This window comes from Etheostoma spectabile, chromosome 18 (assembly GCF_008692095.1).
Source record: "Etheostoma spectabile isolate EspeVRDwgs_2016 chromosome 18, UIUC_Espe_1.0, whole genome shotgun sequence".
Classification (NCBI taxonomy): Eukaryota; Metazoa; Chordata; class Actinopteri; order Perciformes; family Percidae; genus Etheostoma; species Etheostoma spectabile.
The window spans coordinates 7,991,464-8,018,989 of NC_045750.1; the positions used below are offsets into that span (position 1 = coordinate 7,991,464).

The 27,526-nt window shown below is 41.2% G+C and overlaps 1 protein-coding gene across 4 annotated transcripts in view; it reads left to right on the top strand.

Annotated features, from left to right (window-relative positions):
* slc24a4b (solute carrier family 24 member 4b) overlaps positions 1-27,526 on the top strand; it is a 36,953-nt gene continuing 9,427 nt past the window's right edge. The window contains exons 1-10 of one of the 4 annotated variants that reach the window (XM_032542951.1): positions 1-1,029; positions 5,970-6,074; positions 18,280-18,356; positions 20,963-21,037; positions 21,131-21,215; positions 21,300-21,403; positions 22,114-22,188; positions 22,280-22,305; positions 22,879-22,932; positions 26,499-26,653. In XM_032542951.1, coding sequence (XP_032398842.1) covers positions 867-1,029; positions 5,970-6,074; positions 18,280-18,356; positions 20,963-21,037; positions 21,131-21,215; positions 21,300-21,403; positions 22,114-22,188; positions 22,280-22,305; positions 22,879-22,932; positions 26,499-26,653 — 919 coding nt within the window. In that variant the 5' untranslated portion in view covers positions 1-866. The remainder of the gene's footprint in view (positions 1,030-5,969; positions 6,075-18,279; positions 18,357-20,962; positions 21,038-21,130; positions 21,216-21,299; positions 21,404-22,113; positions 22,189-22,279; positions 22,306-22,878; positions 22,933-26,498; positions 26,654-27,526) is intronic. The other 3 variants (XM_032542950.1, XM_032542953.1, XM_032542952.1) reach the window with 3 other exon arrangements.

Sequence of the window (27,526 nt, forward strand, 5' to 3'; positions counted from 1 at the left end):
GACGCGCGAATAAGGTGAAAGATTTCAGGACTGAGAGTAGGCTACAGGGTGATCGATGAGCAGCTCTACGGAGGTTTCGTTGAGGACAGCCTAGATATAGAACAAGCAACGCGTGTTTTTTGTTTTTTTTAACTGGCTGTTTGCACATGCAGTCCTCGGGAAAGTTAAAGGGGCCCCGTCTCATTGGAGGGCGCATAGTAAGAGGGCAGCTGGAAGCAAAGGCAACTGATGCTCCCCACTGATCAGCACCAAGTATTTTGCACTGAGGAGGAAGTCATGTGAAGGGGGAGGCGCCCGAGCGAGGCGAGCGGCACGACTGCTGGCGGAATTCGACAATTAACCTTGATGAACACAGATTGGTTTCACTTAACAGGCGCAGGTGCGTGGAGTTGGCGATACGGCGCAGCTGAGCGATTCCACGTTTCTGACTGTACGCTGACGCATTTTATGCCACACAGAAACTACATGGAGAGAGGATTTTGCAGCAGATGATTTTGTTTTTCACGGGACAGGATACATGTTGCAATGGGAGCCGGTCCGATACCTATCCTCTTGCAGAATCCGAATTCAGAAGCAGTGCTATCTTGATTTGATTTGGAGCTCTAGAGTCTATAGGCTATATCGGAATTTGACCGCCGTGTCATTGCCCAGTCTAATATCCGGCAGCTGAAAGGCATCTTCTTAACGGCGAAGAGGAAGAGGGGGGGGGGAGAAACTGTCCGCTTCACTACTCTCCATCTGCGCCCTGGACGGCATAAAATGAGGACGACATCCCGGCTGTGTTCCGTGTGAAGAGGCAAGTGGGGCGGCTGTTTCTTTGGCTGTTAAGAACGCAAAAATAGTGGCCGCCGGCCCAGCAGCGAAGCATGGAGCGGGATGACACCGACACCGTGAGCGTGTCCAAAAAGACAATAATTGCAAAGATATTTAAAGTTCGCAAGAGGAGGGAGATGCTTTTCGTTCAGGTGTGCTTTATCTGCAGTGTCCTCTTCGTGGCGTGGAGCATGTCGGCGCTGTTGACCAAGACAGGTGAGTGGGGAGAGACTGCTGAGATGCACTGGGGCACAGGAAGCTGAGGACGTAGTGGAGGAGCTCAGAAATCTGCAGTGATCAGTTAGGCTAATTGTAATTAAATAGCATCGATCCCAAAAACAAACCACTGCGCTTTATAAGGGCATGGCATCAAAGCTATACAATCGCCTGTAGGCTAAATATACACCGGAGCAGGTCCAAAATGAGTATGCGGTGCTTTTGATTGTGGTTTTCTATCCATTTAGATGAAGTGTGTAGTTTTTATTAAAATGCAGTAAACAACCAATGATGTGTTCTGTTTTTGGCTCAACACGCTCCGTAGAAAAAAAGTCAAAGCTGCACATGTTGTCCGATTAGAGCATTGTCTTGGATCTCGATGTTGGACACATGCGTCTGTATGCCGCAGTGTGCGCGCCGTGGCACGTTTTTAATTCAAGAGGCAGACTGCTTCACATGCACACAGCGATCGTCGGTCACACTACACTGGAGCTCAGGATGGTGGTTAATGCTGGCATCATCTCGTCTGGCCCGGGGCTTCTCACATCATCGCACTCACTGATTCACCTCAACCACCCTCGAGCATCAGCACGCTTCCAGGTTCTGCATGGCCATGGAGGGATGCGGATTTTACGCAGAGGCCACTGCCGACCATTTAAAGGGGGGGGTGGTAAACACTTGGCTGCGTTTGCTTGCTCAATGTTTCAGTATTCCTAGGTGATGCTCGAGGTGTGCGCTGAGCAAACTACTCACATGGCTGATCGTATGCGTGTAGTTTTCCCCCATGCAGGCGCGCGCACACACTCTCCAAACAACATGCCCTCGCATGCACACATGTCAACTCTTACCGCAGGCCCGTGCAAACACTGACACGCAGCATCCCACACAGCCTCGCATAGTTATGTAAACTAACGATCAACCTTGACATTTTGTTGGTGAGGAATGATATGTGACACACCACTGAGATCAGAGGTTAACTAGACGGAACACATCGTACAAGACAGTGCTGTTCACATTAAGGGAACAACTGTGCACAGGCAACAGGAATTTAGCAAACATTTCTTAGTGCAGGGGAGCCTTTAAATCAGGAATTATTGCATGTGTGCTTGCCCCCCCCGGGCTGAAAGCTGCTGTATATTCACCACAACAACGGCCTGAGATCTCTAACTCATGTATCAGGAGTTTTATTAATTACATTAAAACAACAAGAGGCTTAAAAGATTATTCTGGAATGATATCATACAGGCCAGTGCAAATCTCTTATCTCCAAAGGCAGACACTGGGAGCCATTTAAGCCCCCCTCTGTCACTAATGGCTTGCCTTTTTTTCATTTAATCAAGTTCGCCTGACCCACACGCGGTGATTGTCATGTGGGGGTATTTGACTGAACGCTTTTTTCTTGTGAATGTCAGCCTGTTTGACCAGAAGTGGGGGTGGTGGTATTTCAAGGTGACATGGATGAGGAGTGTTTGACGAAACCAGAAATCCCCTCTGAACCCACGAGACCTAAAGCTCACCATAATCAGATCTGCCTAACTGAATAGCTGTGGCCTTCTCATCTTTCATCCATCACAACAGGAACACACATTTGTCATGTCACAGTAAAACTTGCACCTTGTTTGTCGCCCCCCCCCCATTTGATTGATAGTAGTGTGGGTGAGTGTTCTGAATTGTCCAGATGGATGGGATTTGATGTACTACTCCCAGGTTACATTTCCATAAAGAGGGGTGGGGCGCAACACAATGTTGTGCATGCTGATGGGGCTGCTGGGGTATATGTGATGGTGTTGCTTGTGGGGGATTAGAACAGGTGTTTATGAGAAGCAGGGCTCAGCTCTGACAGGTAGCTGCAGCAGACTGACGGTAAAGGGTGGGGAGGGAGCAACAGGAATGTGAATACTCCTAGAAGGGGAGAACTGCACAAAAAGATTGATGGTTGTCCTTTGTCAATCTCCCGGCTGAGCCGATTGGACAGAACTGGAGGATGACATTACCACTGTGCCATTGTTTGCACACTCTTGTCTCACTCTGCTACTTGATTTCGTCTGATAGAAGTGTACTCACAGCCTTTTCATCCCATTGAGTTAATTTCTTTGTTTCTGCTCCAAGACAGCGAGTAGACTTGGTCTCTTTAATGTAACTGAAGTTGTCAGAATTAATTTAGGATGGCCTTATTGCTTTGTGTATACCAAGCAGTGCAACACATACAAAATGTGCTTATCTCTAAAGTAAAGGCACACAAAGTATACCAGCAACGCTGAGCAGTTTTTAAATCTTGTCATAGACCTGCAACTTGTGATGTTTTCATTATTTTATCTTTTTGTGATCAAATTTTTTTTTTTTTTTTTATGTATTCAGAAAACATAATATAGTAAATATATTATTCACAAACAGCACGCTGGGACATAAGAAGTCCCAGGGCCCCAAAAACGGGAAGGAGGGAGACAAAACACTTGCAGAAATAAACAGACCCAAGCCAAGGGACCAATCACAAACAAACAAGAAAAGTCTCATTTATCTGAATGTTTTTTTTTATTTTTATTTATTTTTTAAACAAATCATCAGAAAACAGTGAAAAATGTTTTTCTTTTATAAGACTATATAGAGCTTGTGACGATATCAAATGTTTTGTTTGGAGTTACAGTCCAAAACTCAAAGATTATGACTAAAAACCAGTCAACATTTGCATTAGAACAAGACAATATTTGGCATTTTTGTTTGGAAAAATGACTAACAATGAATTAATCTAAACTATCAAAATGGTGCAACTCTACTGTTTTACCCCATCAGCTACTAAAGATGCACTGACTTCTTGACCCCAGCAAAAAATGTTTATTTACTGCATTAGTTATATTTTAAATTTAAACTGTAAAACATCAATGAGTAACAAATGTGTATCCCACCTTCTGAGACCCCAAAGTGACCTCCAGTTGAACTTATAGCCAAAGCAATACATAAACCTAAAGATAGGGGGGTGGCGTTTTTAAGCTATAAAAAGCAAATGTTTTGTAATTCTTTACCAACACAAAGGCGAGTGATTCTTGGCTCGAGTTTTGTCGACCAGAAGCCACAGAACTTCGTAAGTACAGAAGAATAAGACGATTAATCACGTAATTCATGCCCACAACAGACTGCAGCCCTTATTTTAATTGTCCAGAAGCGCTGACAGAATCCGGCCTTCATTGTTTTTCCTGTTTCAGATGCTTGGCGGGGAGCATGCAGTACAATAAATGGCCCATGTTCATTACACGCACGCACATGCATGCCGTCGTCCTCCAGGAAACCTCGTAGAATATGTTTTTAAAAAGATGTCATAGTTGTGGTCAAGTGGTTCTGATTCTGTTTGTGTAAATGGGAAATGCCCCATGTGATCTACACACGACTCTTTTATGTATGCCAAAAGTGATCATCTCTTGGCACAGTGTCCATATGTCCATGCCCTCCCCTGGCCTTACATTGGACAGTGTTGTATTTTGAGCATTGCTACAATAAAATAAAACAAACAGGGGAGACCATAGACTGTAAGAAACTTGGCGGCTTAGTGAGGAGGAACAGGTTGAAAGCAATGACTGGAGGGTTTGGTCTTTTGGATTGGAGAGCTGTTGGAAGCAGCTGCACTCGCCTTGTGTACAATCTGTTTGTCCAGTGCCTGCCGACCGTCACGCTGTCTAACTCTACTAGATTAAAAGCCATTTAATGAAGACCTGTCCGTGCACCAAAAGTACCATTAGGTACAGGTAGCTGCCCTGAGGAAAAAACACTAACTGGAAGGTTGAAGAGTAGAAAATGAGTATCGGTGACTAAACATTTAATTGACTAACATTGTCAGGTTGTGCTTGGCCACAAACGACTCGTAGATAGGCTGCTCAAATTCACAAAAACACGTTCTAAAGGTGATAACGTGCTTGGTTTGTTCACCATACTCATCAAAATTATTACTGCTTGAGATTTGACAAAGATATGTAGTCAGCAGCACAGCACCATTTCTAATTTACTCCAAACCAAAGGTATTAGTCATTCAATTGATTAGTTAATCAACATATTAATCTAAATTTCAAGCTATTTTTTTTGTTTCTTTGTAGCTAAATTTCCACAAATTCTGGAATTGAGATATGTATGTATGTATGTATGTATGTAAAGGGTCAGTGTTCTTAAATGAGTTACCCTTAAAATAGTTGTCTCCTCACCATTACTTCTGCTGAATCTCTGCCAGAAGAGGAATTAGCCTCCTGAGACTAGTGATCATGGACACATTCACATGGTCAGGGAGACGCTGAAGATCATGTGCCCAATGCCTGATACAGTCTTTCACAACCAATTTCTGTAACCCACAACAAAAAGCCACACAGAGGTAGTCTGAACAACGCAGACCATTTGCCCTCAGGGTATTCCCCAGGGGTCTGCTCATAATTGCATATACATGCATCACTGTTTAATCATCCTGCACTGCTTTGCCAATTCATTATATTTGTGTGTTGACATTTTATGAAAATTGCAAATTTAAAATGCCGCTCAGCTCGTTACGATTTTACATAATAGATTCGGGACAGTAGTTATTTTATGTCCTCATTATGGAGGCTTAAGAGCAGTTTAATGAAACTTGTGCACTCCACCCTGAAACATAATGGCACAGCAGCTGCATGTTGATGTGCTTTTGCTGGCGTGGAATGAAAATGGCATATCTAAATAAACTTTTAAGGGATTAAAGAAAAGAGAACCTTGTTTTGGATTAATGCCAGTGATCATGGATGATTTGGGCCTTGAAACATGTGCAAGAGTGGCATGATAGTTTTGATTGCAGTTTTATACATTGTGCAAAATAGTTTTAAGGTTTCCCCGTGGCAAAGGAAACATTAACCACCAACATGTGCCGGGAACTTTCGTGCTTGGATACTTTGATGAATGTGTGATAAGCAGCTGTGTTTTATTTTCTGTTGCAGGCCATGGAATGTTAGTGGAGGGACATCCGGACCCTGAACACTGGGGAAGACGGCTAATGGCTTCAGTAGGAGACAACGAAACGGAGCAGAACTGTTCAGCACCAGGTATGCTATGAGATTAAAGCTGCATTGATTAACTTTTTAATCTACAATGAATTTAAATGACTAATGTGACAAAGGTCCCTCCATAAGGGTGGACCCACATTACATTTTCACTTGACTGTGCGGTTTTCCACAGCTCCACAGAGCACTTAGTGTCTTGTAGTGCGTTGGTTTGGTTTCACGTCCCCGCAATAAAAACACCATGAATAGCCCACTATGCGCTACTTGCCCAGCACCAAAAGCAGAAAATCAAAAGTTGGCAACTATCTGGTAAATGTCGTGGTGCATTTAGAAGCTAAAGAGCCAGATGTTTCTCTCAGGAACTCACAGACCAAAACAAGAAGAGTGAATCTTTGACTTTGAGCCGTCGGCAGACAGAAACACGACATCAAATGAATGTTAACGTTGCTCCATGTCTGCTGGAGGAATAAGTAGGCAACTGTATTACATAACATTTTCAACACAGTTAATGGCTTGTTCTTTAAATTGTGGTTTTCTGCCAATGAGATATAGTAAAGATATATTCTTATTGTCATATCCTTACGTACCATCTCCTTACAATTTTATATCAAGACACATTACGCCTGGGAATTCCTTTTTTTTTTAAACGCAATTTATATTCTTACAAGAATTAATGACTGTCTTTAGTGGATTCTCCACTAATTGATAACTAATACAGTTTGAGGATTTATTGTATACACAAACTATGGGTGAACTCTAAACGGTTGTGTTGTTCAAAGACAAATAGGGTTTACGTGCACTTTAGTGTCCCAAATTCCATTTGTTCCATTTTAATTCCAGATAGGCATTTGACCTTGAGTGGTTAAATTTAAGAATAGCTGATTGGTCAGTGGGTAGGACCTGTACAAATGAGGTTACGTTAAGGGAAATTTGGGACACTAAACTGCAAATATGCCGATTTAAAACATACATCAACTGTAGGAAAAACGCAACAGCCAATAGCTGTGGAGTTTTGAGTTGATGTGCTGCCTTGATTAACCTCCTTCTTGGGCCTCTATTCTGACTCAGTTTGGATCACTTGCGCTGCAATAAGCACTGAAAGGGCTTTTAAAAGATTCAGGTATTGATTGCGTTAGAGCATCTTTGGTACACTTAAAGGAAGCGGCATTCTCTGTAATTAGACTGCTGACAGTTCCACTGACACTGCTGCATCAGGCAACGATGACATTAAAGATACGTTTTTCATGATATTGAGATTGATTGAAATGTACTGGCAACAATGATCATGTTTGAATTACCTCTTGTTTTACAACCACTGGCGCTAGAGGTTTAGTACATTTATGCGTTTTCATGATGAATGCATGTACAGTACTTCTGGTACTGTAATATTAATTTGCTGTACAGGATTCAGGATTTATCTACCGCTCTTAAAGTCATAAAGTGAATCTATATGGAAAGGAGACATGTTAAAGTGTTATAATATTTGATTTCTTTTAATTAAAAGCCTGAGAAGCCCTGAGGAGAATTATTTTGCTAAATTAGGTGCAACTCAATATTGGATTTGTATTTCTATTTGTGTTTGGCTAGCACACAGGATGACACAAAGGATGTTTTCTTTTTTTTTTTTTTTTTTTTATTATTATTAAATGCGGCATCGCATGTGACCCAGGACGGACTAACTGGCTAGGACTTCATTACTGGTCACAGTAGGCAGAATCCTTCAGGGATTAGTGCATCATTGGTGCTGTGACCTGCTGTTTTTATACATAAACAAGTAAAACAAACACTGAATTGGAAAAAGTTTGCATTGAAATGGTCACAAAACTAAATGACAAGATTATGGGCTTTAAATTTCCTCTTAATCCTCAAGGATTAACTTTTTTTTTTCTTTTTTTTCCCCCTCATGTCTTCTGCACCGGAGGTACCAGACTGTACCTCACATTCCACACATTTCTCATCGGCTCTAGTCCTCCTTTTTTTTTTTTTTGATCCCTCCACTGCTCTGCCTCTTCACTGTGAGCCGATCATATGACTTGTTGTTCTTGGGTCTTGGTTTTGTGAATAATCCTGTCACACATGCATATTTCTGGAACTTCAGCTGATCATTGGCTTTGTTTTGCCCAGTTGTGTGCAGTTTGAAGGACTCTGAGTATAGCTGTACATACTATCATATAGAAGCAAAGTATTTGATATTGCAAAACAGCACTTTAACAAAGTCATTTTAGGCTTCTAGGCCAAAACTCTTAAAATAAGGGGGCAGGGGTTGACAACTAAAACAATTGTAAATTTTCTTGGCAGTTTTGATATCTTTGACACTTTATGCAGAAATGAGGGTAATATTGATACAAGATAAATCAAGTCACTGCATAAATATTAAAGGCATTTAATCAAAACATTTTGCAACTAGTGGTTTGATCTTAAATGCCATTACTCATAGACATGAGTTGAGAAAAACGGCCCTAGTTTTCAATATTGAAGCCTCCATTCTCAAGTACCCAGTTTTTTCACTCACCAACTCAATATGGAGCAATTTAACACATCAGGGAAAGCAAGACAAGCTATCTGAAGCTTTCAGAAAAATAAGTCTGAGTCTGACTACAATTAACTTATTGTACATGTTGTGCTAATCGGTGCAAATTATTGCTAATGAAACAAAATCCCTTCAGGGAGTCTGAATCAGAATGGATGTTCATGTTCTGTGAGGGGAAGTCAAATCTTTCTACGATGACAAACTTGTTTACCATCTAAACATTAGTCGTGAACTGAATAGACATCTTAGTTCACAACTCTCACAATAAGTGAAAAACATGTTTGTAATAACAGATCTGTGTTTGTCCTGATTCCCTGAGCAGTTGTCTGTCTGTCTGGAACTGGTGTGCACCCCTCCAGGGAAAGGCAGCCCTTGCCGTGGATGGACCCCGGCTCGAATGGCTGGGAATTACTATCGGAGGCTTTATTTTATCGGTGTATGCAACATCTGGAGCTCAGTTTAATTAAGCGGCTGTTTGTGGGCTGCATAGATTACACTCAGCCCGCTTTGGGCTTCTCTGCCTTTGCTTCATCATTATTTGTGTGATCAGCGAGGGAGCCCTTTTCCCTAGGTTCACAAGATGCTAATGTTGTCTTGCTGGTCCTGAGACTTGTGCTGCTAGCGCAGCCATTCATCATAAGTGCCTCTTTAATTGGCTTTTTGTTAATAACTCCTGGAAAACACAACATTCTGTTCAAGGTGTTTTAGTGCTCCAGCTCAGTCTGCAAAAGTACGGTGGCCGAAAGGGGCAAACACACTGCAACTTAATGAAACATGCGCAAAAAGAGGAAACGCAAGCAAATTAAGAAAATCTCTTCATAAATTTGACAACACATGTGCAGCATTTAGCAAATGCGATGCAAATACATACAACATAACCAAATACACAAACTTACTGCAAAGACTGAAACAATGCCAAAAGAAAAGCACACGAACCCTGAAAACCAATGCAACAAGAAACTTCTGCATCCGGATTCCACAATGGAAAATCTAGCAAGCGCTTAGTAGAACAGCTTGTTTGTTTTGGGGGGGTGGTTTGTTTTGTTTTTTACCCCACGGGGAGAGAGCGCTCTGCCTTTTTATTACCACAAGTTTCCAGTTTATGAAACGGCTCTGCCGATAGAGTATCACTTGTGACCCGAGTTACTAAACCAAATGAGAAAACATACAGTGGTGCTCATAAGTTTATGAACCCATGCTAAAGTTGACTAAAAAGAGGAATAAAAATCATCTTTTGTTGAAATTAATTTTAATGCTTTCATTAGAAAATGAGGAAAAATCCAACCTTTAAGGACGCCTATTGTCTTTGAACGAATGTATTATAGGGCTGAACGATATTGTGTTTTAGCATCGACTTGGCGATGTGCGCATGCGCGATAGTCACATCACAGGACTTTGCGATGTTGACGCTAATCCTTTTTTTGCTGCTAGATACTGTAGAAAAGTAAACTTTCACCATTGTCCTTTTTTTCATGATTATTACCGGCCTCCCCTTCAAGACAGGTAGCCATGTGGGCAATGTGTGTATGATACCACTGTATCTCAGACTAAATATTTAGTGTATGATCTCAAAGCAGTTGCACGTTGTGTAATCTGGATGCAGGGGGGGGGGGGGGGGCTGTGTGTGTGTGTGTGTGTGTGTGTGTGTATAAAATGCTAAATCACACTGCAAGAGGCTGATACTTTTGTCTAATATCACATGAAGCGCATGAGTCATACCACCCTTGAGATACATTTCCACTGTAGCAGTCCCATGACAAATGGAAAAAATGGCACTCTTAATTTTTATTGACCTAAATTTAACAAAGTTGCAATAACCTAGAACCTAGCTGGATAGAAATGGTGTTTGGGGGGGGGGGGGGAAATGTATTTCTGAAGTTACATGCTCTCTTCAAGCCTGTGTGAGCGGTCTGATCAGAGATGCATGTTAGCTGTTTGACTTGAGGTTACTTGGGGCAAAATATTCTGTTTAATTCCCACATGTGGGATCGACTGATGAAATGAAAATTAGGAGAGGGGGCAGAGCACTGTTCTGTAGGAGGAATAAATAGCTTTTAATAAAGATGCTGCACTGCAAACTATTTGGAAAAACTTTGTTCAAGTGTTTAACATTACACTATAATCTTAAAACAAGTAAGCTTGCCAAGTGAAATTCTTGCTTCATGGACAGAATTTCAATTGTTTGAGCACCTTTTCCCTAAGATTTAGTGTTTATCTTGTTTTTAGACACTCCTTTTTGGCAGGGTGCTAATGGCATATATCAAATTTAAAACTATTGTAAGGTTGTAATGGAGACATGTTCTTGTTTTTCTTGAGTCTAATTGTGTTAACATTTTGTACTTTTTTACCTTGAAAATGTATCTTGGTGTTTATGTATGTGTTGTGATTTGGCTGCTACCTTGGCCAGGTCTCTCTTGTAAAAGAGATTCTGAATCTCAATGGGACTTCCTGGTTAAATAAAGGATTAATAAAAACTCCCACTTGAGTGGTGTAATTGGCCAAACGGGAGTAGACAACAAAAAGTAGTAGGCCTTGAACAAAGGTTTTGGAATGCTTGGTTGGTACTAAGAATTAATCCGATGAGATTTGATTGTAGTGGTTGTAGATATGGCACTAATCTGCTCTCGGGCAGGGAGTGCACATGTTGCGTGTTAGCCTTGAAAAGTGACGTGGGTGAGCAGGAACAGTTGATCAAAGTGGAAGTGTCATCACCCCTACAAAAACTTGCACTGTTGATTTAATGTAAATTTTGTATCGGTGAGTTTTGCTGTTGGTGAAAATGAAAGGCAGAAAACCAAGGGATGGACCATTCAGCGGTTTTTATTTGGAGGGGGAAATCTGGCAGCAACAGGAGGGGGAAATCTGCTAGTCTGTGGCGGCCAGTCCTTGTTGGAATGCAGGTTTGTCAACTCCAGGGAAACACCAGAAGGAGGCTTTTTAAAAGGGAATTACACAAGCTGGGATTATGCTGCTGTGCATAATGGAAACTGACCTCGCTTTGCTGCTCGCTTGCATGCCAACGGTGGAACAATGCAGCGGAGAGGGGGAGCGTAGGCACGAGCACCTGCACAGAGCACTTTCCATGGTGCACAGTTCAAACATGCCTGATCCCCTCGTGTGTTCACTCATTCACATTCTGACCTGCTTCAGATTTGCAGCCTGGTTGTTACACAAATGTTCATTCTGTTCCTTTTGGCAAGAACTTTTTTTTTTTTTTTTTTGGGGGGGGGGGGAAAGGATTCCAACTCAGACTAGAAAGGACATTTCAGCAGGTTTAAAGGCATATAGTTGCAGCAGCAAGGTAGCTCAGCTCTCTTTGTAACGGAGCCATGCCTCACCTTGAAGGAGCCGTTTACCTATTTCTCCTCTACCCAGCTGAATGCATACGTCTCACAGCAGCGGCCCATTAAGTTATTGAACCAGGAGTCTTCTGGTCCACCAGCTTGGCCTCATCCAACAGCCTGACTGCTTACACTCGTAAACACAGTCACAAAAAGGCTGAGGGGAATTCACGGGAAAACATAGAATTGTAATTGTTATGCAAGTGTGTTCATGCAGGTGAAATTGCATGTGTTTAAGAGCTTATATAAGCATGTGAGAAAAATACATGTGATGTTTGAGCATGGGAATGTATCGACCTAACAAGGATAATCGTGTGTTTTGGGTTAACTAAAGCCCCTGCTCTTTTTAGACCTTATTGTTTCTGTGTGAAAGAGTTATTTTCCAGTAAGGTGACTTGTCATGTTTACAAGAATGGCCGTCAGTTGCAGTCAAGTCTCACCAATGTCTGCTGGAACAAGCTAATAAGGTTCCGATCATTAGACAACAAACAACTTTAACGAAACCCCCAACGTGAGGTCAGAGTCTGCTGTGTTTTTTATTTTTGTGGAAACATGGCTGAACAGTGTACCGGACTCCCCTATCTAGCTACCAGGCCTGTTGGCCTTCCGAGCAGATGCTGCTCTGCTGGGTAAGACTTCTAAAGGTAGGCTGTAGTAACACAGACACTGACTGGTACAGAAATGGTGTGCTTTTATCCAACAACAGCTAACCACTGGTGGAGTTTGTGATTGTTAAATGCCGACTTGTCTATAATCCACTCAAATTCACGGCTGTGTTTATACTTAGGGTTTACATCTCTTCAAGCGCTAATTTAGTGACGCAGCAACGGTGGCTCTGAAAGGAACTTGTTTTGGTGGAACATTTGCACCACGCCAAAGAAAACGTCACAAATATTAAATGAAGTTAACTGTTCACACAACACAGTACTGTGAGCTGTTACCCGTAAATTGGTCACAAACATGGTTAAAGGTAATTTGCTCTTGCCAGTCTATCGCCGTGTGTACTTCATCCATAGCAATCGGTCCCAAACATCTTAGCTAGGAAATGCTGTATACACTATTTTTAAATCTTTACAATCACTCCCTGAAAGAACCAAGCAGGCCTGCCTTGTTGCACAATGCAAATTTTCTTAAACTTGCCATTGTCCGCGTGTAGCTTGTTACCTTGAAGTTTGTCCTTTCCAGAACTGAAAAGTTTGAGAATGGTAACCTGCAAAAGGTGAGGGACATGCTGCACGTCAATGTGCAGGATGTTATCCTGGAAATCGAAATGTACCATTGATCCAAACTGGGTCGGTGACAGAAGGTAGCACCCTCTGTCACCGATCCACATCTGACTCACCTTGTTTTGCTTTCTCTATCAGAATGATCTATTTTTAAGATATACTACACACATGATTGTAAAAACATTCTTTGCATGGCTCCATCTCAAGCCTTTTTGTTGTTGTTGCCCAGGCCACCACAGTTGGGGTGTTGGGTGGGGGCTGATCAGCGCTGTGCACACGCTCCTGCCAGTCCTATCTTTGGGACAACAGACGGCACCCGATACTGAGCTCAATTATGTAACAGTGTAAGATTTGGAATATTACCAGATTATGGAATTATAATTGCTCAAATGTAAAGACTAACATGCTGTGGCTGTAATATGTCAACCTTAATTTGACGTATTAAAGCCAGAGCATGTTAGATAACCTTGATTTCTTTTATCTAAGTTATTTTTTTTTATTTTTTACATTACAAGAGACTTGTGGCCTGTGAGACAATATATGTAGACTCTTTAAAAAGTGTTCACTGAATTTAGAATTTTGATTTCACTCAATCAAAAAATGTAATTGGCAATTGCCAAATGCATAGCAAACCGAGTAACAAAACGGTAAAACTTTTACTCACTAAATCTTTACTAAGTAAATTACTGCCACCAACCTGAGTGAACTGGGCCTAACATCAAGTTGAATATTATGACACTTGTGAAAAATTGCAGTCCTGTGCATATGGCAGAGAGTTTCTTTATGGCCCTCTGCACCCTGAACTCCCCATTATTAACTTTATGATTTATATTTTAATCTTGCAAGGGAGAGCTGAAGTAAAATACACCTTGGGCGAGAAAATGAAAGGGAGTCAAACCAGTCTTCTCTGACCCTTAATCATTTTCATACTGTCCCTGATCTTACACTTAATGAACTGATAGCAGCGCTGCATCCAATAAAATCCTTCCAAAAAAAAACTTCTGGGGTTGATGAGATGAGGACGAGGGGGTTGGGGGAGATGGATGAACAAAAGTATTGCCAGTAATGTCTTGCATATGCGGCACAGTCAGGTGTCCAAACCGGATTCCAGGGTTTATTTTTAGATTTTGTTGCTCAGCATATGAAGAGATGCTCTTGCTCGCTTCCTTGTTTCCTTCAACAAAGACAGCAGTCCCGCGGAACCGAGAACAGCAGCATAGATATGAGTGAAAAGAACGCCCTTTATTCCGACAGCAGCTTGCTTTGCACAATCTTAAACATATTCATCTGAAGGATTAGACTTTGTGTAATTTATGACAAATTTGTGAGTGACATTTGGTTCAAGATACCAACTGTTTACACATTTGTGCATGTAGGTACCGCTGGATTTTATGATAAATTAAGGCTGCAACTTGTTTTTGTTTTTTTAAATGGCAAATTATACATGTGCACATCAACTTTAAAAGAAAAGCAATGTCTAACCAAGACTCAAGTATTCATGATATAATTACATAAAATGGTTAAAACAAGCCAACTCTTAAGAGCTGAAACAATCGACTGATCGATTTGTCGACTGACCAAATTATGCTGCTACCATTTTGATTTTGATTTTTTTTTTTTTTTTTTTTTTTGTCAGGCAGAACAATCAACTAAGGATGGCACCTTAAGCTTTAGGAAATTGTTAAAGACCAAACAATCAATCGACAATAAAATTTGAGTTGATAATTTAAACTTTTTGCATTCATGACGCTGAAACCTGCAAATGTATGGTCATTTTTGCTCTAATTGAGTTCGAATTTGTTCCGTCAACTAATAACAAATGTGCCTTCTCCAATTTTATTTCCTCAATTTCTGTAAAAATGACACCCAATGTCACAGAGCTACATATTATTTATGGTATCTATTTATAGGCCTCATTTGAGATGCATCGCTTAAGCAATCTGTCTGTTGTCCCTCTCCTGTGTGTACGTCCTGTCCTTGTGTGAGAAAGGGCTGTGAAAGCATGTTCACGTCCGGTTTGACCTCAACAGGGAGGAGGCCTGGGCGACCCCTGTAGACGCTGTCTGGGTTAATGTTCACAGTTTTGGGAGGTGACCCATACCTGCCTGTCATCTCTCTGCTGTCCCGGGCTGTCGCCCTTTAAAACACCTCTTGCGATCGCCTATTTTTAACTCTCTCTCAGCCAGACCTGACTGTAAACCGTGGCAAGGGGCTGAACTTGCAACCAAAGCACATGGATGGTGATGGCATTTATTAATTGATTCATGGCAGACTTGCAGCTTTGGTGGAAGCAGGAGGTGAAAAGGCGCAGGACACATGGCTTTTGTTTTTTCAGAAGCTTGACAGGCAACATTTGGCTGCTAGAATAATGTGTGGTTATGGGGCTGTTTGTCTATGTATCAGGAGTTTAGCCGACTATATTGGCATCAGTTTGTTTCCAGTCACCTCTCTGAGGACACGGCTTAAAAATCTGTAATTGATTGCGACTTTGCTTGAGGCAGTCGGCTTTCTGACACGTTTCATTCAGCGCATAAACCTGTCAGAAATGAAATGAGCTAAAGCCGCCTGCCACAGTCTGTGTTGCTGTAAGATACTAATGTCAGCCAGGTGTTATCCAGTTTCTCATTACATTTTAAGGTCATAACACATTACTCATACTTTTAATATTATTTTGTCCTCTAATCAGATGCATTTACTGTGTCACGAAGGCAGCCTTAGTACTTCAGAGAGACACCAACTCTTACAAATCAAGGCCGGATTAGCTCGTGTCCCACAGAAGCAAAGAGCCACGACACAAAGCAACGGCAATGATACCTCTGGTAAAGATAATGGGTCGGATGACACATGTATATGCAAATTGTACCACGTTCCCATATGTGATGTAATTGAGTGAAATCCCGTTGATTTAAGTGGGCTTGGACTACTGTACATACTGTGGAGTGTTTTGATTTGCCTGTGCAGTGTTCCAAACGCTGCACTGATTCACTCATGTGTGCACGCCATCGAATATCATAAAAACAGGCAACGGGGAGGTTAGGACAGATGCCGTGAGAAGTCTCAGGTGAGCACTGTTCCGCTTCACTAGTCCATATGTGGAAAGGGCCCCAAAAATCGCTTTTTTTCAGTTGTAAACAGCATTATTCTGCAAGCTCAATTGACAGCATTTACTTTTCACCTTATTTTGTTTTTCTAAAAGTACTATGCATAAGTAGCCCGTATCGCAAAGCAGCCCCATCTGTTTTTTTGAAAGATTGTTTTTGGGGGTGGGCTTTCATTTTTATTTTTTTTAAATTGGATTGGACAGCTAAGACGAGAAGGGGGGGAGAGAGGGGAATGTCATGCTGCAAAGGGCCACGGTTGGAACTGTACCTGGGCCGCTACGGTAATGAAATGAGCATTGGTACATTGGGCACAATTTCAACTAGGTGAGTAAATTAATATTTAATTACTACTACTACATACTACTACTACTACTACTACTATTGAGCACACACTTCTAAATGTAAATGACATTGCAACGTTCTATTATTGATGGCCTATATTAAAGGCAAAATTCAATGTAGACCGGGCAGGCAGCAGCTTTGTGTGGACACCAGACACTTGTTAACCACAGCAGTTCAGTGAGGTTGCGGTCAACACAGGTAGGGTAGATGTGTGGGCTGGGCTCGGGGGGGGGGGGGGGGGGGGGGGAGTGGGGGAGGTAGAGCCTGTTAGGGAAGCTACTTTTATATACAGAACTCGGAGCAGCCAGAGAAACGTGCACAACTGTTAAAGTTTATTTTCATCGTTGGCATGTAGGTTAGCTGTGAAGCTCTGGAGCTGCACACCCGTTGATGCAGTTCACCCTGCCTGCAGGAACACGGTTCAGACACAGACGACAAACTCAAAATAACACAAACACAGACTGCAACCTTGTTTGTTCTAAAAAGAACCGACTACATACAGATGTTCCATGCTGCTAGATGAGCACCTCTTCACCATGGGCAATTTTGAAGCTTGCAAAATAAAAATCTGATCTATGAAAATCCCCCTCCCTGCTGTTTAATAAACCCATTAAAGTCCATGTACAGTTTTTATGATACAAAGACTTATCTCACAATGCAAGGCATGCCCTCTAGATCAAAATTTGTACTTGGGAGGGACTATAATTCTGCGTCACTTTATCTCTTATTATGCAAGTAAAACTTTAACTTGCATACGAAAGTACTCAAACCCTGTTAGTAGTTCAGGTGAAGCCAATTTCCTGCCAGAGGTTGTGCCATAGACCTGCCGTTAACCCCCAGGTCGATGAAATATTTGCAGAAATTTAAACTGTAGCTTAGAGATAGCTGTAACCATTATGCTAGTTATGTTGCAGGCCTGTTACAAGGAGAGAAGAGAAGTGAGCCTGCAGTTCAGGCCCAACAGGAACAGGTCGCACAAAGGCAGTTTGCCCCAGATGTTGGATCCCGTCACGGAGACGGCCCGCTTCAGTCTCCAGCCGGGTGTGCTGTGGCGCGGTTGCGTTTCCAGAGATGTGAGCCGTATGGTGGTACCATGGTCACACTGTGTTCCAGCTGGCGCTCTGGATGATGGATGACGAGTCCTCAGCATGGGAGACGTTTCTGCCTGCTTGCTTTCAATTCAAATCTGACTTCAGGCTCTTAATATAGCCCAAGCTCTTTTACATCTGTTTTTTAAGGAGAAGCTGTGATGTTTGACTAATTTTCTACCAGGAATAGGTACGAAGTCATTGGCTGCTTTTTTTTTTTTCTAAAGTGTTAGGAGCCATTTCCATCCTTTTGGAAAATTCAAAGCCCTTGATGTTTCTGATTTGGCCTTTTTTTTTTTTTTTTTTTTGGATGATGATCACAGGCTTGCTTTTCAATTTGCATTTGACCCTTTCTGGCTGCGGTGCCCTGTTCTTAGGTAAACAAGATATTTTTGCTGTATTAGATAATTGGGAAGAGATGGAACAAGAAGGAATGACTCTCACATGACCATACTAAATCAGCGTAAGCCTGCTGAACCAACAGGGCACCCCAGGCCTGCTCCTTTTGAGGCTGACACCCATCGTGACGTCACACGGTCCTCTCAGGGTGGGTTGGGGACATGCACCTCCTTGTCATGCTGCTGATGTGTGGTGACCGTGACATTTCCTCTCTCCTCAGCAATACACGAGTTCCCCACTGACCTTTTCACCACTGATGAACGTAAGAGCGGGGCCATTGTGCTCCACATCGTGGCGGTAAGAGGACTTTTTATTTTTTTAAGCTCCTACACCTGCATCTCCCATCACATCAGTCACCAGCAAACACAGAGCTCAGCTTGTTGTGGAGGGATTTTAGAAGATTTTCATTTAGCAGCCTTGTTTTTAGCTTTTATCAACTGGGAAATAAGGTTGGGGCTATGGTAGAAGTTTTCTGCTTAGCCACATTGCAAACTAGCTTTTTAATGCTCAAATGATTATACACTTTCTTATATCAAAATCAGCATGTACCCATTTTTTGTGCAAAAACAACTCTATATAGATGTAAACTCAGACAGACGTGACGAAGATATTAAAGGGGAAGAAAGAAATGGGTAGACCGGTTAGTACTTTAAGCGTGAAGGATCACGTCTTTGGTAAAGCATATCTGTGCTGAGAGACTATGGGCTACAGCTGAAAGCTCTGGGAATAGCGAGTGCCTTTTTGAATATTTGATAACATATCTCCTAAATGATTGTAGCCAAGGCACAATCAAATTTAAATGGGCTTGTAATACAGTAAACAGGCCCACAGCAGTTACACATCAGCACAGTATGCAGCAGATTAAAATCACATGATGTAAGCCATCAGCCTTACAGTAATTTAATGTATTGAATGGAATGTGAGAAACAAGACATTCATTTCATTTTAAGTTGTGATCTCTGTCAAAGGAGAACTTTAACTCCGTAGTGTGTGTAGAAAGCTTTATAAATATGGTAGTGCTACTCTTAAGGTTGGGAGTATTTTTAGTCAGTTTAAATTTTAAGAATGACTCATTAGAACAATACTGAGGCGCAGGATTGGCTACAAGGACAGCCAGACTTCCATTATTTATATTGTATGAGCTGCTTCTCCACATGAAACTCCATAATTGTCTACATTTAATCATCCTAAACTCCACTGACTTGACATAAAGACATAAAGCTACCTGTGGGGTGCAATGGAGTTTTTCCCAGTAGGCCTATTGTTCAGCAGGAGGTATTGCTCTTTATGCTGGATTTAACTGGCTTTTAAAGGTTTCTTTCAGTCAAATGCAACTTGGGGCTGTAGTCCGGATTTTTGAAATGCCGAGGTCATGAGCACTCACCCCCTCCCCCTCCCCTCCTAACACCCCCCCCCATCCCCGCAGACAACTTTGACTAGAAAACCGTTTGGTTTTTCTTTCCTATGCATGAAAAGCTGTTTTCAAGCCTTCTCCACACTGTGGTAGAAATGCTGGGACTTTTTGATAATACATTTTGTTGGATTCTAGAATAGGTTCACAATTTATAAAAGTTGCCCCTAAAGCTAGTCTTTTTAGACTTTCCCGCCACTGCAGCTCAGCAAGGGAACAAAAAGGGAATTTTTACACGATGACAATGTAACACTGGGAGATACAAGCCGGGTTTGTCTCCCTCCAACTGCTGAAGCTTTATATTTTCAGATACATTTTTTAATAATAGGCCTGTGGATTTTTCCCTGACATTGGAAGCAAATTAGGAAGAGATCTGCTGAAAGAGGAATGACTTCAGCAAGCAAAACCTATTTCAGTGTTCCATTGGGCACCTGAGAAAATTGCAGACCAATCCTTTATAAAAGTAATCAAATTTAAACATCAAATACTAGAGGTTTCTGAAACGCACCATGTTTTGTTTAAAAAAATTTTAAAAAGAATTTGGACTGCTCCAGCCCGGAACACACCCAGTATCTTTTGACCTTTTTTGACTTGACATATTTACCGACATGATAATGAGAGCCAGTATGAGCAGAGGTGTGACAACTGTAGTACTTTGCCAATATTGCATGGTTAAGCCCTTATTCACCACCGATTTTTACCTTAGCACAAAGATCCCTGCCTTGGGAACTTTTAAAAAGAAGCAGCTCTGTCTAATACTTTCTAAACCTTTTTGTGGAACATTATCACTGTTGATCATGTTGTTGAGTTCTGCCCAATTTTCAGTTTCACTTGTGAGAGTAGCTAAACATCTCCATGACCAGATTCTACAGACATAATCAAAACTAAGATTTGAGGTTTAATCCAGTATACTGCGCTCACATTTTGTTAAATGCCCCAGCTTCTTATTCCACACAGAAATATGACTTATTAAGGTCCAGGCTTTGCTTTTGAGAAGAGTAAAGTAATGTGTGGGGAGGGGGGGGTCTGATCATACTGCGATCCGGCACTGCCCCCTGTGGATAGCATAGAGCAGAGCACCGCTGCTGGGGCTGCCGGGCCATGATGTCACAGCTGATCTATAATTTATAGATCTGGCCTCAGCTACTGAAATAGGCTGTGTCCTCCTACACCCCTCCTCTCTTACAATTTGAAAATCTACAGTATCTGGTAGAATAGTTGTGTGAGAAAACTGATTGTTGCTGAATTAACACTTGAATTTATTGCAGGCCCTATTTTAAGTGTGCCGTGCTCTGAGATTCCCCTTCATCCGTCCTTTAGCTGGAGAATACCTTGCTCTGCCAAGGCTTTATAACGTCAGCTAATTTCTGCTGATTAAGGATGTATCTACTCAGAGGCACACACCCTGTCTTGCCCTTGCCACACACACCCGCACCCACACAGCTTTACACTCACACACCAAACTTAACTGTTGTGCTGGTTCTGTCTCTAGGCACTCTACATGTTCCTGGCCCTCGCCATAACATGTGATGAATACTTTGTGACAGCGCTGGAGAAGATCTGCGAGGTACTCGGGAGTTGCAGCCCTTTAAGTTTCATTGTCCAAGTCACACAATGCTGGTTTGTCTGTGTAAAGCACACGTTTGCTTTATTTCTGCAGAAATTAGATCTGAGTGAAGATGTTGCAGGAGCCACTTTTATGGCAGCTGGCAGCTCTGCACCAGAGCTTTTTGCATCAGTCATTGGTATACACATACACACACTCTCAGACATTTCCAGATGGTTGGTGTCACCACTGATTCTAATTGGACGCCTCTCTCTGTGTGCAGGTGTCTTCATCACCCACGGTGATGTGGGGGTGGGTACCATCGTTGGCTCAGCGGTCTTCAATATCCTTTGCATCATTGGTGTCTGCGGGATCTTTGCTGGACAGGTGTGTGTGTGTGTGTGTGTGTGTGTGTTGTGTGTGTGTGTGTGGTGGTGTGTGGTGGTGGGGGGGGGGGGGCTTGCTGCATTATTCTGTTTATTTATGGACTGCAGAACATTACATGTGTGGCAGAAGTTTTCTGCTGAGGGGAAACAAAGCCATCTGCGTTAGTTGGCTTTCTCAGAACTGGTTTTAGTATAAATGGAGAACTAAACTCTGGAGGCGTGGACGGATCATACATATGTGTTCTTTAAGCTCTTTCTGTAAAGAGAAATTTGCATATCAAATGTATAATATGCAGTCTTATCCTAAAACACAATGTAAAACTAATATAAAAGTAATCCCTCTCAGTCATCACTTATGACCAGGGCCACACAGAATCTGCAGAGGCAGATTTAAAAAAAATGATTCCATTTTCATTCTGGATTGCCAGAAGTATGCTTTTTTTTTTTTTTTTTTTTTTTTAGAGACCCTGCCCTATGCTTGTATTTTCTTATTTTTGTGTGCGGGGCGTTAATGGGCGTGGGTGCGTAACCCCCAGCCAATAAAAGCATGGAGGTTGTGCAGCCAGGTCTCATTCCCAACCACTGCTTTTGACCCTCAGTGTCAAAGAATGAGGCTCTGCATTTCCTCATAATCTGAAAATGTTGTACCTTCCTGATGCAGTTAATGAAAATATCTAAAATATGACTTTGCACTTTTCCCTGTGAAATCAGGTGGTGATTTTGACCTGGTGGGCAGTTTTCAGGGACTCCTTCTACTACATTCTGTCTGTTTTGGCTTTAATTGCAGTAAGTTGGACCATATGCATTCATTCATTAACACATGCTGCAATTTTCCCCTTTTTTTGAATGTTATAAAATGTTTCCCTTACATTTTCAGTTCATCTACGACGGCAAGATAGTTTGGTAAGTTATTTATCTAGTTAAGCTTTACATGTGTCCACATTTTAAAACAAGATGTAACTTTTGAAGGAAGTAATACACAATTTGCGCCTCCAATGATTGTAAAGCTAAATTCATAAGCAATAAAAGACACCTTTTAATTAATCCTACACACGATTATGCTGCTGCAGCCTTACCTGGTCTGGTATGACCAATAGCTCATAGTGGCTAATGTTAGCAAACCTTAGATAAATATTGCAGTAAGTGACATTACTGATTCAGGCTTTACGTTACACTACAATTTACCTTTCTTTTTATCCTGTAATAATTACATGTGGTGCCAGTGGTCTATCAGCAAAAGTTACTTAATCTCTTTAAATTCCAGATTTTAGGACTTAATTGATTTCACTTGTCGTAACGCCAAATAATGGTTGTAGCAGGTAGCTAGAAGTCCTGAAAATAGTCATCTAAGATAAAAGATCCTGGATATTCCTACTCTATTATTTCCTGGGGGGGGGGGGGGGGGGTGTTACCTAATTCATTGTCACTTTATCAATCATCTGTATTTTTTTTTTTTTTTTTTTTTTTCCTCATCAGGTGGGAGAGTTTGATACTGGTGGTCATGTATGCTGGATACATCCTTGTCATGAAGTGAGTTCTGCTCTTTTTTTAAATCTGTCTTGTTCGATTAATCAGTCGAGCTGACTGATGCCAGAGATGTTTAAACTGCTGCCCACAAATGCACTAATCCCTCTGGGCTGTATAAACCATAAGTGCACTCATTAGTGTCACAAGAGAAGGGTGGGTTTCCAGCTGGAGGGGAGTGTCTCATTCATTTCCCCTTACCCAGAAGATTCAGCTCATGAGTCTTCTGGTGGAAATATTTTCATGACGCAATTTCACACAATTGGGACACAATTTTACAGTGTCATTTGTGAGTCTTTGAAAATTATATTATATTTCAAAATTAACGTATATTTTAAATAGTAATTCCTCTCTTTCTTTCTTTATTTTTCTTTTCTTTCTTTCTTTCTTTCTTATAAAAATCATCAGATGTATTTTATTTCATATACAGTATACACATGCTTGATTTATGCTTCAATCAGAACTGTTTTAAAGTAATTAGCTTCCTTGCTCTAAATGTTACAAGTTGTTGTTTTTACACTTGAGTTTTAGTATGAGTTTAACAACGACAGGAGAAGTTAATTTGTATGTTGTTGAGGTGCTGGTAGACGGATTTTGTTACTTTCAGAAAGAGCCATGCTAACTTTACTCTAGGGCTTTGCGCCTGTCTGCAATCCTGTGGGATTTTTTTTTTTTTTTTTTTTACATTATTTAATGACCAAGATGCTTCAAAAATGACATGCCTGACCACATCTGCTTCATATTGTATGACATGATTCTCCTACGGTTTATGAAATACCTGCAGCAAGACTGATGTTCCACAGCCTCTGAGAAGGGCTGCACCAGAGCCATTCCCCACAGTCTATAGGCACCTTTACACAGGCCTTTTGCCCTATGCGCATGCACTTAAATAGAAGGTGCACATGGAGATACCCAGACAGTGCGGGTAGACCTATCCCTATGTGCTATTGTATTTTAGCATTTTGTTTGAATTATAGAAGGATCAGAGTGGGTTTCTTTGCAATCAATTGTCTGTGATACGAAACATTTGATCACAAGTTTTTGTTTACAATCCGCCCCAAAAAATGCCTTGTCTCTTTTTAATCCGTCACCTTTCAGCTTGGATGAGATGTTCGTTTGCATAAAATGCAGACTCCATCTATTATCTATTATTTTTTTTATAGTCATAACTACATAATGCCAACCCATGTTGTCCTGTGCTGCTGTCTCTGTCCAGCTGGTAATCTGTTCTACACTCAGCAGCAGCAGCTTGCTCTCTCCCTGCCATAAGAGTTTAATCTTTCTCCTCTGCAGTGGCTAAGAGCACTGGATTAATCGGATCACTCCTTTTCTTATTTGGAGGAAAAAAAGTGCTTACTGTAGGATGTGCTGTCATGTGTCCCCTCTCCCAAAAATATCCACTGTCCATTTTGGCATTTACCTTCAAAATGGAGTAGAGTTGGATGTACATAGCCTTGCACTGAGGTGACCTTCCAGGGCTTGGCTGTGGCGTCTACATATTTTATTTATTTTGCTCCTCAAATAGCACACGTACTGCCAATTGTGAAAACAAATAACATAGTGAGAAATGCAATGACACAAAATGTATAACAAAAACAAAACTATTATGCTTTTGAATCTTAAATTGAGCACTTGGGCCCAAAAGTGACAAAATGTCACCTTATTAGAGACAGACACTTCTATCTTCAGTCAACATTATCTCCACCTTTTGATTGCATGTAACTTGTCTTTATCAAGGATCACCAATAGAAAATGTCATTTCTCAAACTAAACAAAAAACGTCTTGATGGCATAGCTAGCTAACTTTGTGAGCATTTGCTTGGCAGCTGGAATGCCATAGCCACGGCTTTATACTGCGATGCTGCAGAACAGCAACATTCAGCTTTGAAGCTGTAACGTTTAAAATATAAACACTTACATATTTATAACGGTATTATCTTTGACATCCTTTGGACTCCGTACTTTGCAATCGGTACAAAATATAGCAACAACTATTCTTAAACCCTTAATTCAGATAAAGAGAACTTAAACGTTCACTTAAAATGTGGAATTAAGCAAATGGCACTGAATTATTTCTTGCAAACCATAACAAAACATTCTTAGTTTGAAATGCTAGCTTTTGAAGGTGTAGAACCTCTGAAAGTAGGTGAAATGTTGTGAAAATGTAATCGCAGATAGAGCAGCGATTACATTCCTGCACTCTATGATACTGGCTCATATTGAGTACTGTATCACAAGTTGGTCCTATACGAGTCACGCTGCCATTGAGCCAATCAAAGTACGCTACAAAAGAGCATTGAAAATATTAGACAAGAAACCTTCATCTTATCACCATTGCTAAATTTTAGATCAATATAAGCTTTTAAATTTTGCTAATTTCTAATTATTTAAATCAGCCTGTCTAATCTATAAGGTTATACATGGTTTGGCGCCTCCACCATTGAGTGATTTTTATTAAACAATAGTCTAGCAGTGTTGCCGGGACTCGAGTGACTAGAGCCACCATGAGAGGTGGTTGCGACCCGGTGTTTAGGCGACCCGCCTTTTCACAGAACGTTCTGTCATATCAGGGAGTGAGCTTCTGGAATAGTATTCCACTATCAGTGAGGGAAAGCACAAGTCTTCCTACTTTTAGGAGTCGTTTAAAAGTGTGGCTGAGGGACACACAAACTTGTGATCATGTTTCGTGAATTTTCATATATCAGACGTAAAACAGTTACTGCATTATTAAAAATGTGGGTCAGTGCAATATAGGGTGGTGTTATATGGGTCAGTGCAATATCAGGTTAGACAGGGCATGTGCAAAATTGTGGTTTGTGTAATATAGTCTTTTTTTTTTTTTTTTTCTCTATGTCCTTTGTTCTCCATTCTTCTTGTTACTGTCTGTTCTGACATGATGTGATCACTGTTCTTGTCCTTGTTTCTCTGTATATAGCCTGTGTATAGTGTATTTGTATGCATTTATTTTTGTGTACCATCAACCTGCCAGGGGGTCTGCAGATGGAAATTAGCCTAAGGCTACGATCTGGCATATTTACATTTGTGAAAATGTTCATTAATATGTATTGTCCCCTTTTGTTTTTCTCAACAAAAAAAAAGAAAGGGACAGCTATGATGAGAAGCTATGATGTTGCCAGTGTTATTTGCACACATTTGGATCAAAGGCAGCAGCATAGCGTTGAGTACTTGTCATCCATTTTTATGTAATGGCTCTCAAATGGTCTTCTGAAAGCTTTGATTGGCTTGTGGGAACCCTTTTTTTTTTTCCTTTTCCATTCTAACGCAGAACGGCATATTTCATCAATTATTTGTGTAGTGTGTCGGTGCTGGTTTATAGAAAGTAGGGTCCCTTAACTGTAAATTTATCTTTAGAAGTATAGAGAGTAAACAAGTTATTTTGGCCAATGAATAATAACTATGAATTTCAAACTAGTTTGGAGCCTTTCATCTGAAGCTCAAATGGGAATCTTGACACTGTATGCTTTGTCTTGTTTATTTCTTTCCCTTTTGGACTCTGGGCTAAATTATTTCAGTAGCTCTAATTTAGGGATTATGTTCCATTTGTTTACTAGATTCAACACCAGCATGCAGAGATTTTTCATGGGGTCGAAGTCGAAAAAGAACGTGGCCAATGGTAACGCTGCGGCCAGCAGTGAGATGGAGGACGGTAATACTAGTTATGACTATGTTTGGGATGACGACCCGTCATCGCCTTTGCTCTCATCAGGTAAGGTTAAATAGACAGGCTGGGTACCCAAGACTATTCTCTGCCAGGAAATGAATCGGATGATGAAATGGAAATATATTGGATGATTTAAGTTGATTCTCTGGAAGATTGTGGTTATTTCCTTCTGTTAGAGGGTCTGTGGCTCTAACCTCGGCTCTTTTCTGCTGAACTAACGTGAATTTTCTCGTAGTGTACTTTATTCTGCTGAAATGATTTCGCATTTTAGGAAATATGCTGATTTGCTTTCTTGCTCTGAACGTAACAGAAATTGTCCTGGCCAAGTTGTTTTTTTTTTTTTTGTATGAATTTAACAAATGCTAGGAGGAATTTGTGAGCTTTTGGGGTGCTGGGAGAGGGGTTTTGTTAGCTTCAGCGAGGGCCATGCTAGCTTTTTCTCCTAGTCCTAATGCTATGCTAAGCTGTACTTATTGGCAGATTTGGGCACCTTCAGCCTGAGCCAGGCTGGCAGTTTTCCCCTGTTCCCACCTGTTTCTTCTTATGCAACAGTATGCTAAGCTAACAATCTGCTGGCTGCTGTACATTTAGGGAAGAGACATGAGCATTGTATCACTCTTTGCAAGAAAGCAAATGAACCCCTTTTCCCAAAGTGTCAAAATCTTTCAACCCCAATATCTTCCAAAGATCAAGAAACCTTCAGTCCTTTGACCTCATGAACTGCGCTACCTGAAGGGCGACAGTTTTGTCAAATTTCAGCCCTTTTCTTTTTCTTGTGGAAAGATCTATATGTTCCTCCATTAATTTTTTTTTTTTTTTTTTTTTCTGCCTGCTAAGTCCTTTCCTAGGTGATAAGCAAGCTTATCTGAGCGTACAAGGGGGAGCCAAATGAAATGCTCTTGTTAAAAATGGGAACAG